The sequence below is a fragment of the Sparus aurata genome, chromosome 7 (assembly GCF_900880675.1).
Source record: "Sparus aurata chromosome 7, fSpaAur1.1, whole genome shotgun sequence".
Classification (NCBI taxonomy): Eukaryota; Metazoa; Chordata; class Actinopteri; order Spariformes; family Sparidae; genus Sparus; species Sparus aurata.
In genome coordinates, this window is record NC_044193.1 from 22,675,733 (window position 1) to 22,689,421 (window position 13,689).

General features: G+C 38.2%; 2 protein-coding genes across 2 annotated transcripts in view; one reads left to right on the top strand and one right to left on the bottom strand.

The window, feature by feature from the left end:
- LOC115584321 (piezo-type mechanosensitive ion channel component 2) overlaps nucleotides 1-6,004 on the bottom strand; it is a 29,291-nt gene extending 23,287 nt beyond the window's left edge. The window contains exons 1-13 of the mRNA XM_030421660.1: nucleotides 5,994-6,004; nucleotides 5,750-5,909; nucleotides 5,438-5,651; nucleotides 5,115-5,328; nucleotides 4,737-4,914; nucleotides 4,457-4,555; nucleotides 4,247-4,288; nucleotides 4,023-4,155; nucleotides 3,667-3,827; nucleotides 2,764-3,030; nucleotides 1,885-1,993; nucleotides 1,604-1,725; nucleotides 871-930 (exon numbers count right to left, since the gene is read on the bottom strand). Coding sequence (XP_030277520.1) covers nucleotides 871-930; nucleotides 1,604-1,725; nucleotides 1,885-1,993; nucleotides 2,764-3,030; nucleotides 3,667-3,827; nucleotides 4,023-4,155; nucleotides 4,247-4,288; nucleotides 4,457-4,555; nucleotides 4,737-4,914; nucleotides 5,115-5,328; nucleotides 5,438-5,651; nucleotides 5,750-5,909; nucleotides 5,994-6,004 — 1,770 coding nt within the window. The remainder of the gene's footprint in view (nucleotides 1-870; nucleotides 931-1,603; nucleotides 1,726-1,884; nucleotides 1,994-2,763; nucleotides 3,031-3,666; nucleotides 3,828-4,022; nucleotides 4,156-4,246; nucleotides 4,289-4,456; nucleotides 4,556-4,736; nucleotides 4,915-5,114; nucleotides 5,329-5,437; nucleotides 5,652-5,749; nucleotides 5,910-5,993) is intronic.
- The window catches only part of gnas (GNAS complex locus), a 34,896-nt gene continuing 26,376 nt past the window's right edge, over nucleotides 5,170-13,689 (top strand). Inside the window, exon 1 of the mRNA XM_030423150.1 lies at nucleotides 5,170-5,306. The gene's annotated coding sequence lies outside the window, so the exon portion shown is untranslated. The remainder of the gene's footprint in view (nucleotides 5,307-13,689) is intronic.

Genomic DNA, 13,689 nt, shown 5'->3' on the forward strand with positions numbered 1-13,689 from the left:
TGCCCAGGGAAGCGGCTCTAAGATGCACTTTATCAGGGCTGGTGAAGTAGAAAAATACCACAATCTTTAAAATTGCACATAATAATATAACTAAAATGTTTTTCATTTCACATTTCTCCTACTTCACTGTAATGTCCATTCTCAGTGTGCACTGAGGCTTCAACTTTCCACATCACACTTGTGGATGCTGACTATTTTACAAGGATTTGCTAAAAATCCGATTTTTTAGGAGTTAGGCTCTGCACATACACTGTTCTGCATAGTGAAAAAGGCAACTGAAAGAACAAGAAGAAACACATATTTTTTGTGTGGACAATGAGCCACACAATGGTGAGGTTTATGGCTGATTAGAGGCGTTTTCAAACATTTTCAATTTTTGGCCTCTGATAAAGAGCAGTGCGTATCCACTTCACCAAACGCTGTTTGTGTGTCTGGCAGATGATCTGACAGGGACACTACCACATCAGCAGAACAACAAGCAGTAACATTATGCACATCAGGCTATAGGACATATAGATTCTGGTTGCTTTTTGTATCATTTGCATTAAGCCCACTGAGCTTTAATCACTGTCCAATAGCATGACTAAACTCTGGTTCCAGATGTCTGGAGAAAAGCAGCTCCTCCGATGTGCACCAGCTGCTACTGAGCACATCTGGTTATTGACTCACACATCATGTAACTGGTTACACTTTCTTGGATAATAAGAAAGGTTGCTTACTGGTAAAATCTTTAACTTCAGATCCCAAATATCACTCATTCTACACACAAAAAGGGAGAAAGCTCTCACCTGTTTCGTACAAAGTAGTATTAAAATCAGACAGACTAAATGTTGGCTGTCTATTACCAGCCAGACCACTCAAATCACTAACCTGGAAGAGGACAACGCAGAAGAGGAAAAGGACAATGTAGAGAATCTTGTAGACGACCACCTAAGCAAGTGAAACATGGTCAAGATTAGGTACATTTAATGGGCAATTAACTTTTATTTGTTAGACATGCACAAAATGTAATGAAAATTACGTGGACCACTCTTACTTTCTAGATTCATTTATTTTTGTTATTAATGTTTAATGTGAAGTTATTAATGTAATTAGTGGCTGCCAAAACATACATAATGTATTCTGTGCATTAACAGTCACTACAGCGTCTATAATAAAGAAACAACATACCTCAATGAAACAGACACCAAAAATAAAATACAGTTTACAGTATATTATAGATTATATAGATTGCAGTGTAATCTAGCAGGTGTGTGAAAGGACAAATGCATAATGTATGGAGTGGAATGATGACTGAATGCATTACAGGAGATTTAAATTGTCACAGTGGGATAATATGGTCACAATAATGTTGAAAGATTATCAAAACAAATAACTACATGAAATTCAGGTATGCAGTTTTATAGTGAAATTTCTATTTAAGGGAAATTCGCTGCAGTTTTCGGACTTCACTGCAAACCCTCACTACTGCCGTGGGATTTCCTCCAAAATTCATCTCACAGATGACACTTCAGTGTTTGGAAAGTGTGATTAGAAACATGTTGTGAATATGAAAGTATGGGACTTCTCCCATACTCGTTTTTTAATGCTTGTCAATAGATACCTTTCCAGAGAAACTAATGATGAAGAACATGGAGCAGCAGCAGAGCATCCAGTATTTCACCAGCGTCCCTTTTACGCCTGAGATCACCATCGCTACCAGAGGCGATGGCTGACTTTCCTCCGCTGATATGGACAAAACCAAGAGGAGGAAGAGGGGAAAGAGAGGGGTGAGGAAAGCAAAGAACTGGATGAGAGGGTACAGGTCAGCTTGCATTATGCAAAACTCAAGGTTATCCTCTGACGCAGTGGTTTACTTATTAAAGTAAAGTGAAAATATATTACGTGGCACAACTTTGACTTCATCTAGAGATTCCGCCTTTAAGCCCTGCTGCTCCCTCCTCTCTGTTAGCTGCTGACGAAACATCAACCAAAAGCTGAAGCTGTAGAAGACCTGCAGGAAGCACATGGCAGCAAAAGTTGACATATAGTGTACATGCGTATTTTTACAATCTTATATAGTTAACATAGATTGGTTCAAGTTAATATTTCTGTAATAATCATAATGTAATCTATTGAGCAAAAAAAGTGTTTCTCGTAATGTGGCTACCATAAGAATAAGTAGCAAAATAACTTGTCGATAAAAGACTGATCTGTGGAAAAAATATTTTTCCTTAGGTTTAAAGTTTAAATTGCTTGAAGTGAAATAACTGGCAGCTGAATTGTTGTTGCCAACCTGTGCTTCTTGTTCAATCTGTTTTGAAAACACTGAAAATATTTTTTAAATTATGTTATATTGGGATCCCACATGAACTCACTATTATGTGACAATGTTTGAACAATCTCAGTTATTTCTGTGAGATATTTGTGAGGTTTCTGCCTTCTTCAATGTACCAAACAGAATAAAGACGGATGAAAATCAAAATAAGGATCTGATGACAGTAACATAAAGGTTTGCTATTGTTGGCAGGAAGTTGCCACTGTCAACCAAATCAATAGGCCTGGATAACACAGAAAAGCCATGTTTAACTACTAACAATTTATATATACCAGACTGTTTCAAACCGTTGTTGCGTATTTAATGTAATATAATACACAATGCAAACCATGTGTGTATGTTCAGACATTGTAAGTGCAGTTGGTTGTAATTAGCAACACGAGGCTAATTATTTCAAGTGTTTTAATGCGACTTTTTGTTTTTTTACCCCCTTCTCTCTTCCTCACCTTTGCTCCCAGGTGGACGCAGGGCGCAGGGTGATAACTGTTCAGGTCAAAGTCCGCTATCACAGCCGGGGGGAGGCCGGGGTACAGCTCGGCCCGGCTCAGGCGGAACCCGCTCAGGTATCCCAGCACCACCAGGACGGTGCCGTAGATAGCCAGGAACGGGGCGGACATCATGGCGTAGCGGCGCCTGTCTCTCATCATCCAAATTATACAGGACCACACCAGCAGGGCGAAAGTCAGCCAGTTGTTGTAAGTGATGCTCCATACCTTAAAACACACGTACAGGATATGGTGACAACTTTGTAGCCAAAATAGCTGGCTAATTATTAAACACAACCATGTTACTCGGGCCAAATGTTTGTACTGACGTCACAGAATACTTTTAGCTTTATGCTAGCTAAAGTTTAACATTAGCTAAGATAGCATTGTGTGTGCATTGTTTTCCACCTACTTCATTTACTTTTTGTTTAGACTAATCTCAGTCTGTTAGGTCAGCTAGCAAATAACAGGTCAAAATAACAACTATATTGTTTTAAATACTCTGAATTTTGAAAAAACACCAGTGTGCTAAGTTAACCTGCCCACTAGCAAACTTAAACTAGATTTAGAAGCTAAACTAGTCACCAGGCTAATTTAGCTTAACTAGCTACCAAAATAGTGCTTTTAGAGGTGAATCACCAACTATTCTAATAACTGATCAATTATTTAAGTCAGACATACCAAACCTTCCTGTATCTACCTTACATTGATCAATAGATATGTTTGTATATATTTGTTTATATAAGTTGTGTAGTTATTTGTGCTAAGCTGCAACTACCACTTTGGTCGGTTGGTTGCACGTCCATACACTCAATATTACACCTACACCACAACATTTTTTCCCTTTTCAGATATTTCCTTTACCATCATGATGATAAGGGCGCTGACATAGCTGTGTTTTTGCACCAGCCGTCCAAAGATGACCAGGCCACTCGGGCCTGAGGGGGGAGGCAAGGTCTCTGTTGGAGTCCTCATGTCCATCTCAGACTCCTCCAAATTCCCAATTTCTCCCTCGCTCTCTGTCTCTAGCACAAGGGAGAGAAAAGTGTGTGTAGAGTGTAGCAAACACCAAATAGACTCAAACCCCTGACACAAGGACTTCATTTGTGTTTTGCTAAGGTTTTAATACAACAACACTCAGAGTTGAATTTTATAAATTAATGTAAGCAAATAATTTATTGTTGTTGCTGAGGTCATATATATAAAGATTTGATAATTACCATTTGACACTGAGTCTTTGCCTTCATACTGAGGCGGCAGGTAACAGTTTGTGTACCCTGCCCCTCCTAAAAGAGATCCCAGATCGTCTCTATCAACATCTTGCCATGAAGGCCCCTTCATTAAAATCATTGGCTGAGGAAAGAGAGCACCATTATTCACACATCTCACCTTGTTATCATTAAATCAGAAACATCTTCAGACATTTAGCAATAGAATGACTTACTTCATCGGGTAGATAAGTTTCCTCATCTGTGCTGCTTAAAAGCTGAAAATAGAGATGCTGAGGTTGTTATATCTTTAAAATGTTTTTAAATTCCAAAGTAAAATTGCAGTATAGCTGTTTAGCACATACTATGTCCAAACAAACTAACAACGAGCATAACTGGGACCAACAATACATTTAAAGAGGAATGTATTCATGTTTGTAGGTTACCTCCTGCGTATCTCCTGAGATGTAAATGACCCTGGAGAAGCTTGGAGGAATCTCTGGACTCTCTGCTGGACTCTCATACTCCTTACCTTCAGCAATATCCTGGGAAATAAAACAGCTATTAGAAGCCTGTCATGTAAGTTAAATATTGCCTAAATATTGGGAGAAGTCCCTGCATGTCCAGTGTGTAGAAGTATCGACAGTGGTAAAAGTAGTAGTAGTGGAAGGAGCAGCACTCGTAGCAGTGCAAGTCAATGTGGCAGATTAGCTGACACACACGGACACACATACAAACCTCCTCTGTGATGTGGACCCATTTGTGTAGCAGAGCCACCAATGTATTGTAGAGCAGCAGCAGAACAAAGGGGTTGACAAAATCAGGCCAGATGACATGTGGGTGCAGACCCAAAGTGTGTCGGTCAGAACTGTTGGCTCTGATCACTCCCATCATACCAAACAATCTGGGACAGGTAGAGGGGAAGGAGTGCAGGGTGAAGATGAGAGAGGAAGAACGAAAGGAGAGATAGTCGAAATGAGAGTTAGAGCCAGAGACTGAGAGAGACAATAATACATATGAACTGGTACCTGATATGTAATAAAACCATCAGATCACTCCACTACAATACTCCAGTTTAATCCTACTTTTTAATCACTTCTGTACCTGGGGTAGACATCATCTGGCGGCACAAACTGCTGGGACAGGGGCAGCTGGTAGACGTACAGTGCCAGAAGGTGTCCTCCGCTGAAGATGGCCATCATCACACACAGGGAGCTAAATATCAGCATGCTGATGGAGCGGCCGAAAATCCACCACCAAACCAGGCCAAGAAACGCCCCAAAATACACAGCTGAGGTGAGGGAGGGCTGCATGATACCTGCATTCACACACATGTACACACAGCTAAGAAAGAAAAAGTGAAGTAGACATAACTTAGGAACTAAGTACAGTATGCCTTCATGCTCACACCAGCACCTGTATTTTACCTGCGAGCCCCAACAGTAAAGTCACCACCACTTTCCCTGCTGTGTTCATGATTGCTGACAGCAACAGCCTCAGTCCGGCTGCAAACACTATAAGCTTCTGGACAAACTGGGGCGGACCAGTCTGAACCGTCTCTGTGGTCATATCTGAACTGTCAAAGGACGAGCACTCTGTGTCACTCTCCTCCTCAGACTCTGTTTCAGATGTTTCCACTTCCTGCCAGGCCCATGAAACAATCAGGTTAATATACTGTGCATTCTTAACCTAAGGTTAAATTATTTTTAAAAAAGTGATGGTGAGTGTCAGACGTGTACCTCTGGGTCAGATGCTGGTATTCCATTTTCATGGGGGTTGACTTGTGGCACACGGCGCAGTAGCCTTTTGCACAGCCTCAGTATGAAGAGAGATGAGAAGAGGAGGACTATATCTGGGGCCAAGAGACGCACAACGTTCCCAGCATCAACTGAGCTGAATCTGGAAACATACATAAAATGAAACTGCATAAGCAGATTTTTTCCTCGAAAATATTAATGTTTGTGTGCTTCGTCCATACCTTACAATGCCCACATGGTAGAGGACAGCTTCCCATTGGCCACTAACTGTTACAAAAAAACATGGTCATCAAGCTGGAAACAAAGCTGCTCTCAGTTCCTGGATGTTTTTACAGTTTATAATAAAAAAGATTTGTTACAAATTACAATATACTGTATGTATTTCTCAGTTTCACAGTTTATTCAACAATATTTCTTTGAAGTCTGCCCACAGGATTGGTGACATTTTATTTTACTAGAAAACACTTTGTTATCCTGAGAAGTGACACAAGTTTGTATTTACCATGTAGTGGGATGTAGGCGAAGGGGATCTGCATGAAGCACTGGAGGGTCAGGAGGGTGAAACTTGTATAGATGATCAGCCGCAAAAAATCACCTGTTTTACCTGAATATGCACACAAATACACACTCACACATACTGTACATTAATCGATGGACCTGGTTCATCTTCATCTCAAGACTTTTTTCAGTAGAATTTTGTCTCCTAGACACTCAGCAGTATTTTAGATTGAACTGGTTCAGACTCTTTTTGAGTACTTTTACAGATCAATACAACACTAGAAGTGAAATATGCCAGTCTGGGTATGCAACTGTATTCGAGTTATGCAGCTGGAGTATTTAAGCTGAAGTTTCTTACAAGAAAACAACAACAAAATGTCTTTACATGTTCAGTAGATTTGAACAGTGTTCACTCTCTTAGTTTAGAGTGCTAGCATGCTAACATTACCTAATTATAGTTATAGATAGTGATCTGGATGAGAACTGTAGATGATAAAGCTTACAAAGAAGCACATTGAGGTTTATGATCGTTTGACTGACCAACACCTCATCATGACACACTCAGGTTTGGTGGTTGATGCCTTCAACTTGTGACAATTTAACAGAAATGTTATGCCCTGACAGACATTTTTTTTAATAACACTAATACTGTGGAATTCAAAAGGAGTATATAAACAAAAGTGCACTATATGACTGTCAGCATTAATTCCACGCTATAAATCTGCAACCCTAGTTAGTAATGCTGAAGTGATTTCCTGTTACACTGTTGATTGCCTCTAACGAACAGCACGAAACATTTTACAAGTAATTGAATTACACATTACTAAGTCTTCACTCAATATGTTTCAATGTTTCAACTCGAATAAGTACATCTGAAACTAACTTGTAGTTCCTAAGACTGTAGAACTTTAGACATAAACTTACACATGGATTTATGAACAGCTGGTGCAACACAATCCAGAAGTGTGGAGTTTAAACTGCATTTAAAACAACTACCCATTATGTTTAATCTTACATTTTGATTTTGTAAAATAAATGATATGCTTTGATAAACTGCACCTATCCAGATGAAGTTATAACAAGTGCAATATATTTATGCAATTTTATTAACTATGAAAATTAAATGCTGAAAACCCGTAGCTTACCATTCATTTGTTTTGTTTTTTTAAACAAAAAGAAAAATGCTCTCACATTGCTGATGTGGCTCAACAGTAGCTGAGACAGCAAATATAATGTTGATGTTGAGGGAGTGAGGGAGTTACATGATCACACATACATGCACTCTCCCAACTATAGGTGGACATACAAAAAAGCACACAGGATGTGCACACGCTTGACCACTTAGACCACCGATAGTGGGATTATATTAGAGAGATTAATATAACTGTGGGATCTATGGAGCTTTCAAAGACAGGCTGAAAGGCAAACATATTTTAGATGGAGGGATGTAACGTGAAAGGAAAACATTTTTGTCAAAATGCTGACATCACATCTTTTAATTCCTTGCTGTAATTACCAAGCTATGTATAATTGATTTGACCGTTCCAACCACATCCCCTTTACAAAGTAGTTTGGGGGAGGAGTACAGATACTTTAATTCGCCTGAATGCAGTGATCAATACAGAAAAAGCATACACACACACTCTCTCTCTCTCTCACACACACACACACACACACACACACACACACACACGCACCCCCTTTTTGTTTGACTCAATATAATCATTTTTGCTTCAACTCTGCTCCTCTCCGCCTTTGTTTTAACATCAAACTTTGCAGAATTATACACAATTATAACTTAATTTTCATAATTTTTCTCCCTTCATGAGTTATTTGTCGGGGGCTGACCTACATGTAATGCATTTGTGTGTATAATGTTGTGTTGCAAAACAAAGTAACAGTAGAAATAGAAAGCGAAGATATAGCAGTTAAAACTAATAATTCATTTGCTTTCACACAATTTTCACCACTGAGTTTACAGTTATGTAAAACAGGATCTCACAGGAAATGCTAATGACACTTTTTTTTTAAATAGGAGTACTTCACAAAGTTACAGCGTTTGCTCTATACCACCTTAACAATTTACCATTGGTGTTGATGAGAATTATTTGTTACATGGTGTAATGGTCTTGAAAGTGTAAGTTGTAAGATTTTAAAACCGAAACGAAAACCTGCAAGATCATAAATATAATATAATTAGTCGTTGGGTCCCCTCTCACCTTTCATGGTCACCAGGGTGGGGTTCGGCAGCAGTGGCAAGGTGAGCAAAAACAGGAAATACACCACTGACAGACCATTGTAACGGAACAAAGTGGCTGAGGTGCAGAGGAAAGAACACACATATTTCATCTGTTAAATATAATTGTATCTGATTAATTCAATCAAAAAAGGTGTCATTGAAAACCAAGGAAACTCTAAAAGAAAAGAAAGAAGCAAATAAATTGTGTGAGTATAACCTGCCTGAATGTTTGTAAACTAATACAAATAATTATGTGCTGAAAATTTCACATCTCACCTAAATCAACGTGTGTGTTGTGGCACGTGAAATAGAAAAATATCTGCCTGGTTATTTTCAATTGACATAATGAAATTGAAAGTCCTCCACAGTGACTGCCTGAGCTTAAATAAGTAGACAGAAAAGCCTATTTAAATTTACTATCCGCAAAATCCCTTTTTTAAACGCAGATTTACTGAAAGCAGCTAAATAAATGTTTTTCTCACTGAATCACTTAGAAGTCCTGTATGTGTTTGGTCTGGGGCGTAATGTATTGAACTTTGACACCATTTTTTCTATAATTACAGAAGTAGATCGAATGGAAAATTCTAGATGTCTTATACATTAACTATTTCCTGTAATTCAGCCTATATTTGGTAACTTTTCGAAACATTGGCATCTTGACTACAATGTAATGTAAATTGATGTGATGGTAAACAGTGCTCTGCCAGTGCGAGGTTTGCAGGGCTAAAGATAAAACATGAGTAAAACAATCTGTATCCTTCATACTGTTCTTACAGTAAGAAGAAAATGAATATTATCTATTTGTTCATCACAACAACACCACAGCAGCAACAGCAAATCAAATGTAACATATTTTGATACTATTCCAAAATTTTAAATTATCCTCACCTTTTACAATATATGCTCAGCTAGTGAGCAAATTTAATTTGTGAGGTGAAACTTCCCATTTGAAACACATAGCAACATGCAAAGGTAAAAAAAACATTAGCTCTCAGATAGTGTCTACGAGAAGAATCACATCATAGTAGATACTATACTGTTCAGGTAAATCTTTGGTCAGCATTGTGCATCTCAATCCTGAACTGGCAACAAACACTGCTTCTTGCGAAATGCTCGTTCAATAGCAACGCTCAAGTCTTCATTTATGTATCATAAGATATGAATGCACCTAACAGAGTGCCTTTTAAATCCCTGAGACTAAGCCAGTGTTGCGTCTCTCTTCAGTAATATTTAGCAGAACACCAGCTGTCTGCAACAGTAACACACATGAACTAAGATTTACTAGAATTTCTCCACCTCACTGATACTTTACCTACAATATGAACTGTTTCCACTAAAAGGAGGAATTATACCTGATATACAAAAATATCAAACCAGTGCTGATAGCATGCAAAAACAAAAGCCACCAAAGGAAGCAGTTTGTGGGAAAATAATTGAAAATACCATCTGTATATTCTATAAGCAAAAATGCATATGAATGAAATAATTAAAGAGAGACATTAACTCACCAGTCAGCAGAACCAATGGTAGTAATAAGTTATAGAGCATCCCAACCAGTAGGTCTCCTGCCATGTTGCCTTCTCTGTGTCAGAGACACCCAAACTGCCTTTTTAGATACTATCACCCTCTATATGTCTTGGCAGTGAGGAGGGAAACTCCAACCTGCTCACACATTTCTCAGAAGAAAATGTATGTAGTCGCGGTCAAAACATCCTCCAATACAATGAAAAAATTCAAGAAGTATAGGTTGAGTCCAACACACTCAAACAAGACAGATGCGATGCTAGTCCAAAATTTACATGAATGTCGAGAATCTTGATTTTAAATTGAGTGAGGATGATGACTACCTCTTTGCTGGTGTCTCCGTCACACCCTCGTTTCCCTCCCTCTCCCTCTCCCTCTCTCAGACATAATGGGTTGTATCCCAGCATCTCTGTTACTATGCTCATATTGAGGCTAATCTCACTCAGGAGAATATCCGCTTATCATTACATGACTGAAAAACATACTTCCATTAATGCGCAAATCCAGAGCAACAAACAGCAGCAGCAGTCGCAGAGAGAAACTGTGAGTTTTAGATTATGACAGTATTATGACAACTTTTATGAAAGTCTTTTTTGAGCGTAGTGAATGTGCATGCAGGCATCTTTGCATTTATTCACGCATTATGTTGAAACCACCACTAATTTCTTTATTTCTGAACCCAGACAGATACTCATACAGCATTGTGTTTGTCTCCGCACAGCCGCGTCAGGCTGGCTCATCATATTTGCCCTGTGGGGTGAAGGGAAGTGTATCTAATATTCATGGCTGTGAGGCCATTAAGAGCTGGTGTGACTACAGAGGAATGATCAATGCAAGGATTGAGACTAGCAAAAACACTAACTTCTGCTTTTACTAATATTAGCGGAATCACTGCAGCATCCTCCAAGGAAAATGTAATACGATGATTTTTGTGACAAATGACTTTTTTTTTTCATAAAGTAACAACGTAAACCTGCTGAAATAGCTGCTGTGACTATGAGACAGGACAGTGAGGGTAGTAAGCTGACGAATTCGGTTAACTACTGTGACAGATATTTAAACAAGAGTGCTCATTTAAATAATAATTTCACACAGGTAATTTATAAACTGGATGCTGTAAAGTGTACTCAATTTGAAGAGGAATTGGTGATTACTCTGTATGGAAGTCAATGCAGTCAGTGTGGAACAAGAAAACACTGCTTAAGAAGCAAAAAATCACTTAAAATGTTATAATGAAATCAAACAAGTATTGTGTCTTGAGTTGTTGGCCTACAGCTACTCATCTAATTAATATTAAGTGTAAGGTTTCTACATAATGTACATCGATAACTCTATGCAGATACTTAGGACTAGAGTTTCAATATGGAGTCAATTAATTGATCAGTCAATCATCAGGAAAAAAAATGTAATGAGGAATTTTCGTCAGTTCAGCCTTGTTATTTATGAGGATTTGCTGTTTTTGCCAAGTCTTATAAATCAAAAGGATGATAAATGGATTTTGGTGTGTTTGCTAAACAAAACAAGCTTGGGTTCAATACATGGCAAATGGTGTTTCTATCATTTCATAGACCAGATGATTAATAGAGAAAATAATCAGTACAGTACAAAAAAATCATTAGTGAACCCCACTTGTGACTGCTGTATTTAATTACAAACTAATGAGAGTGGTGCTGAAAAGACACAACTTCAGCGTCACACAGCTTGAAATGAGGGAAACACTATGAAAGGGAAAGGAGGGTGTAAAAAAAGGAGCTTCAGTTAATTTCTTGTTAACATTTTTACAAAATACTCAGAATATCATGGCATCTAATTTAATGATCTATAATCATCTTAATGCCAGACAATCCCAACTTTGTTAACTAAGCCCAAACTAAACTGATAAACTCAATGTGTGTATTATCTGTAGATGATCGCAGATGATGCTCCTCTGTGGGCAGATAAACCCTCTGACTCAATGAGAGGAAAACACACATTCAATTACCCGTCTGCAGTAGGTCTAAATTGATTATGATGAGAATGAGTGCTGAGTAGGCAGCTAACATTTCATGACAGTGCAGTTAAAAAGAACTGCAAGCAGACGTGCTGAAAAATGAGTCTTGGGTGGTGCTATTGGGGGAGAAGGGTGTGTATGTGTGTGTGTATTATATATAATGTTAATATAAATGCATTATACATAATAATATTTAAGAGATCAAAGGTGGGAAAATTAGGGAAGACTATTTGGAAAGTTGTCTCAGGATGACTGTCAAAGCTTTGGTTTGGTTTAAAGATTAGAAATTGGGGCTCGAGCTTAATCAATAATTTATGCGCTGCTCGTGTATAAGAGGAAGTGCTGACATGTATTAGCCAGAATCAGTTTTGTTTAAGCAAGATAGACTAACTGGCACGCTGATGCATGATTGGGAAACTCTTACACATTTTATTGCCTTGGTTTTGATGAGTGCTTAGCAGATATTGATCTGTTGCTGTGAACGGTCTCATATCAGTTCCTCTTACATCTACATATGGTCATTTGCCAAACTCTATCAGTGTTGCACCTTTTCACGCTACCTTCTACAGCGCAAAACTGCATTAATACCACAGTATGTAAATCATTTAACTATTAGTATGCAAATGTCATAGGTGAAAAGTTTGAGAATGCAAATGGAACTGAAGAAAAGGATGGAAAGCAGTAGCTGAAAGGCTGAAAATTCAAATTCAAATGCTTGTTTGGTCTTAATAGTTTCATGAGAATGTTTGTGTTTACCACAACAAGAAGCTTAATAGGAATCAACAACGTGCTACAAAAGGACACTGCAATTTGAATTTTTACATTGCAGGCCGGAACTGGTAACAATACAGACCGTAGACTGTGTATATAAACACACTTACAAAACGAATGTTTCCAAAACAAGCATAGAAGTGGAGTGAAAGAATGTGGATGCTGAGACAATTAACGGGAAATTGTGATTTGAAGTTTGAAGTCATGACTTGTATTCGCTTTTAATATTAGACTCAGACTCAAGATTTTCAGACTTTGGTATAGGCAAAGAATATACTTTCATTACATATATGTGTATATTATAATTGCTTAATCCAGCTGATGTACAAGTATAATGAAAGCATATCTTGACAACCAAACTGAAGAAACGAGGTGTGGCAGTAATGTTTTCACGTTAGTCCAAATGGAGGCTGTTCCTCAGAGATTTTGAGCGATTTGGCCTCAAGCACCAGAGAGCACCAGGTCTTCACAACACTTACTACCAAAGCCCACCACAAAACCCAGTGGACAGCCGGGGGATTCATACACAGCTCTTAGTACGCTCATGGATGTATTTCACTTTTTGAACTGGTTATGGATCTGGGTGGAGTTTGGATGATTGGCTAGAGGATACAGGGTGTTTTCATAAGTCATGAAAAGTGAAGGAAATAGATCATCTGCTTTTTATTAGAAGAAAAGGGAAGCACTATGGTTTACAGAAAACAAACAGCAGTTTTGTCTGCAAATAAAGGCATCTTGATCTTAAATTTTACAGTCCATAATAAACACCCATTCAAATCCTGAAGCGTTCAACACAGTCAAGAATGACTTGACACTGAAATGGACATAGTCCTGTCTAATACACCTTTCACATAAAAACTTAACCTTTGCTATTTTCAGTAAAGTAAGTAAGCAACTTAA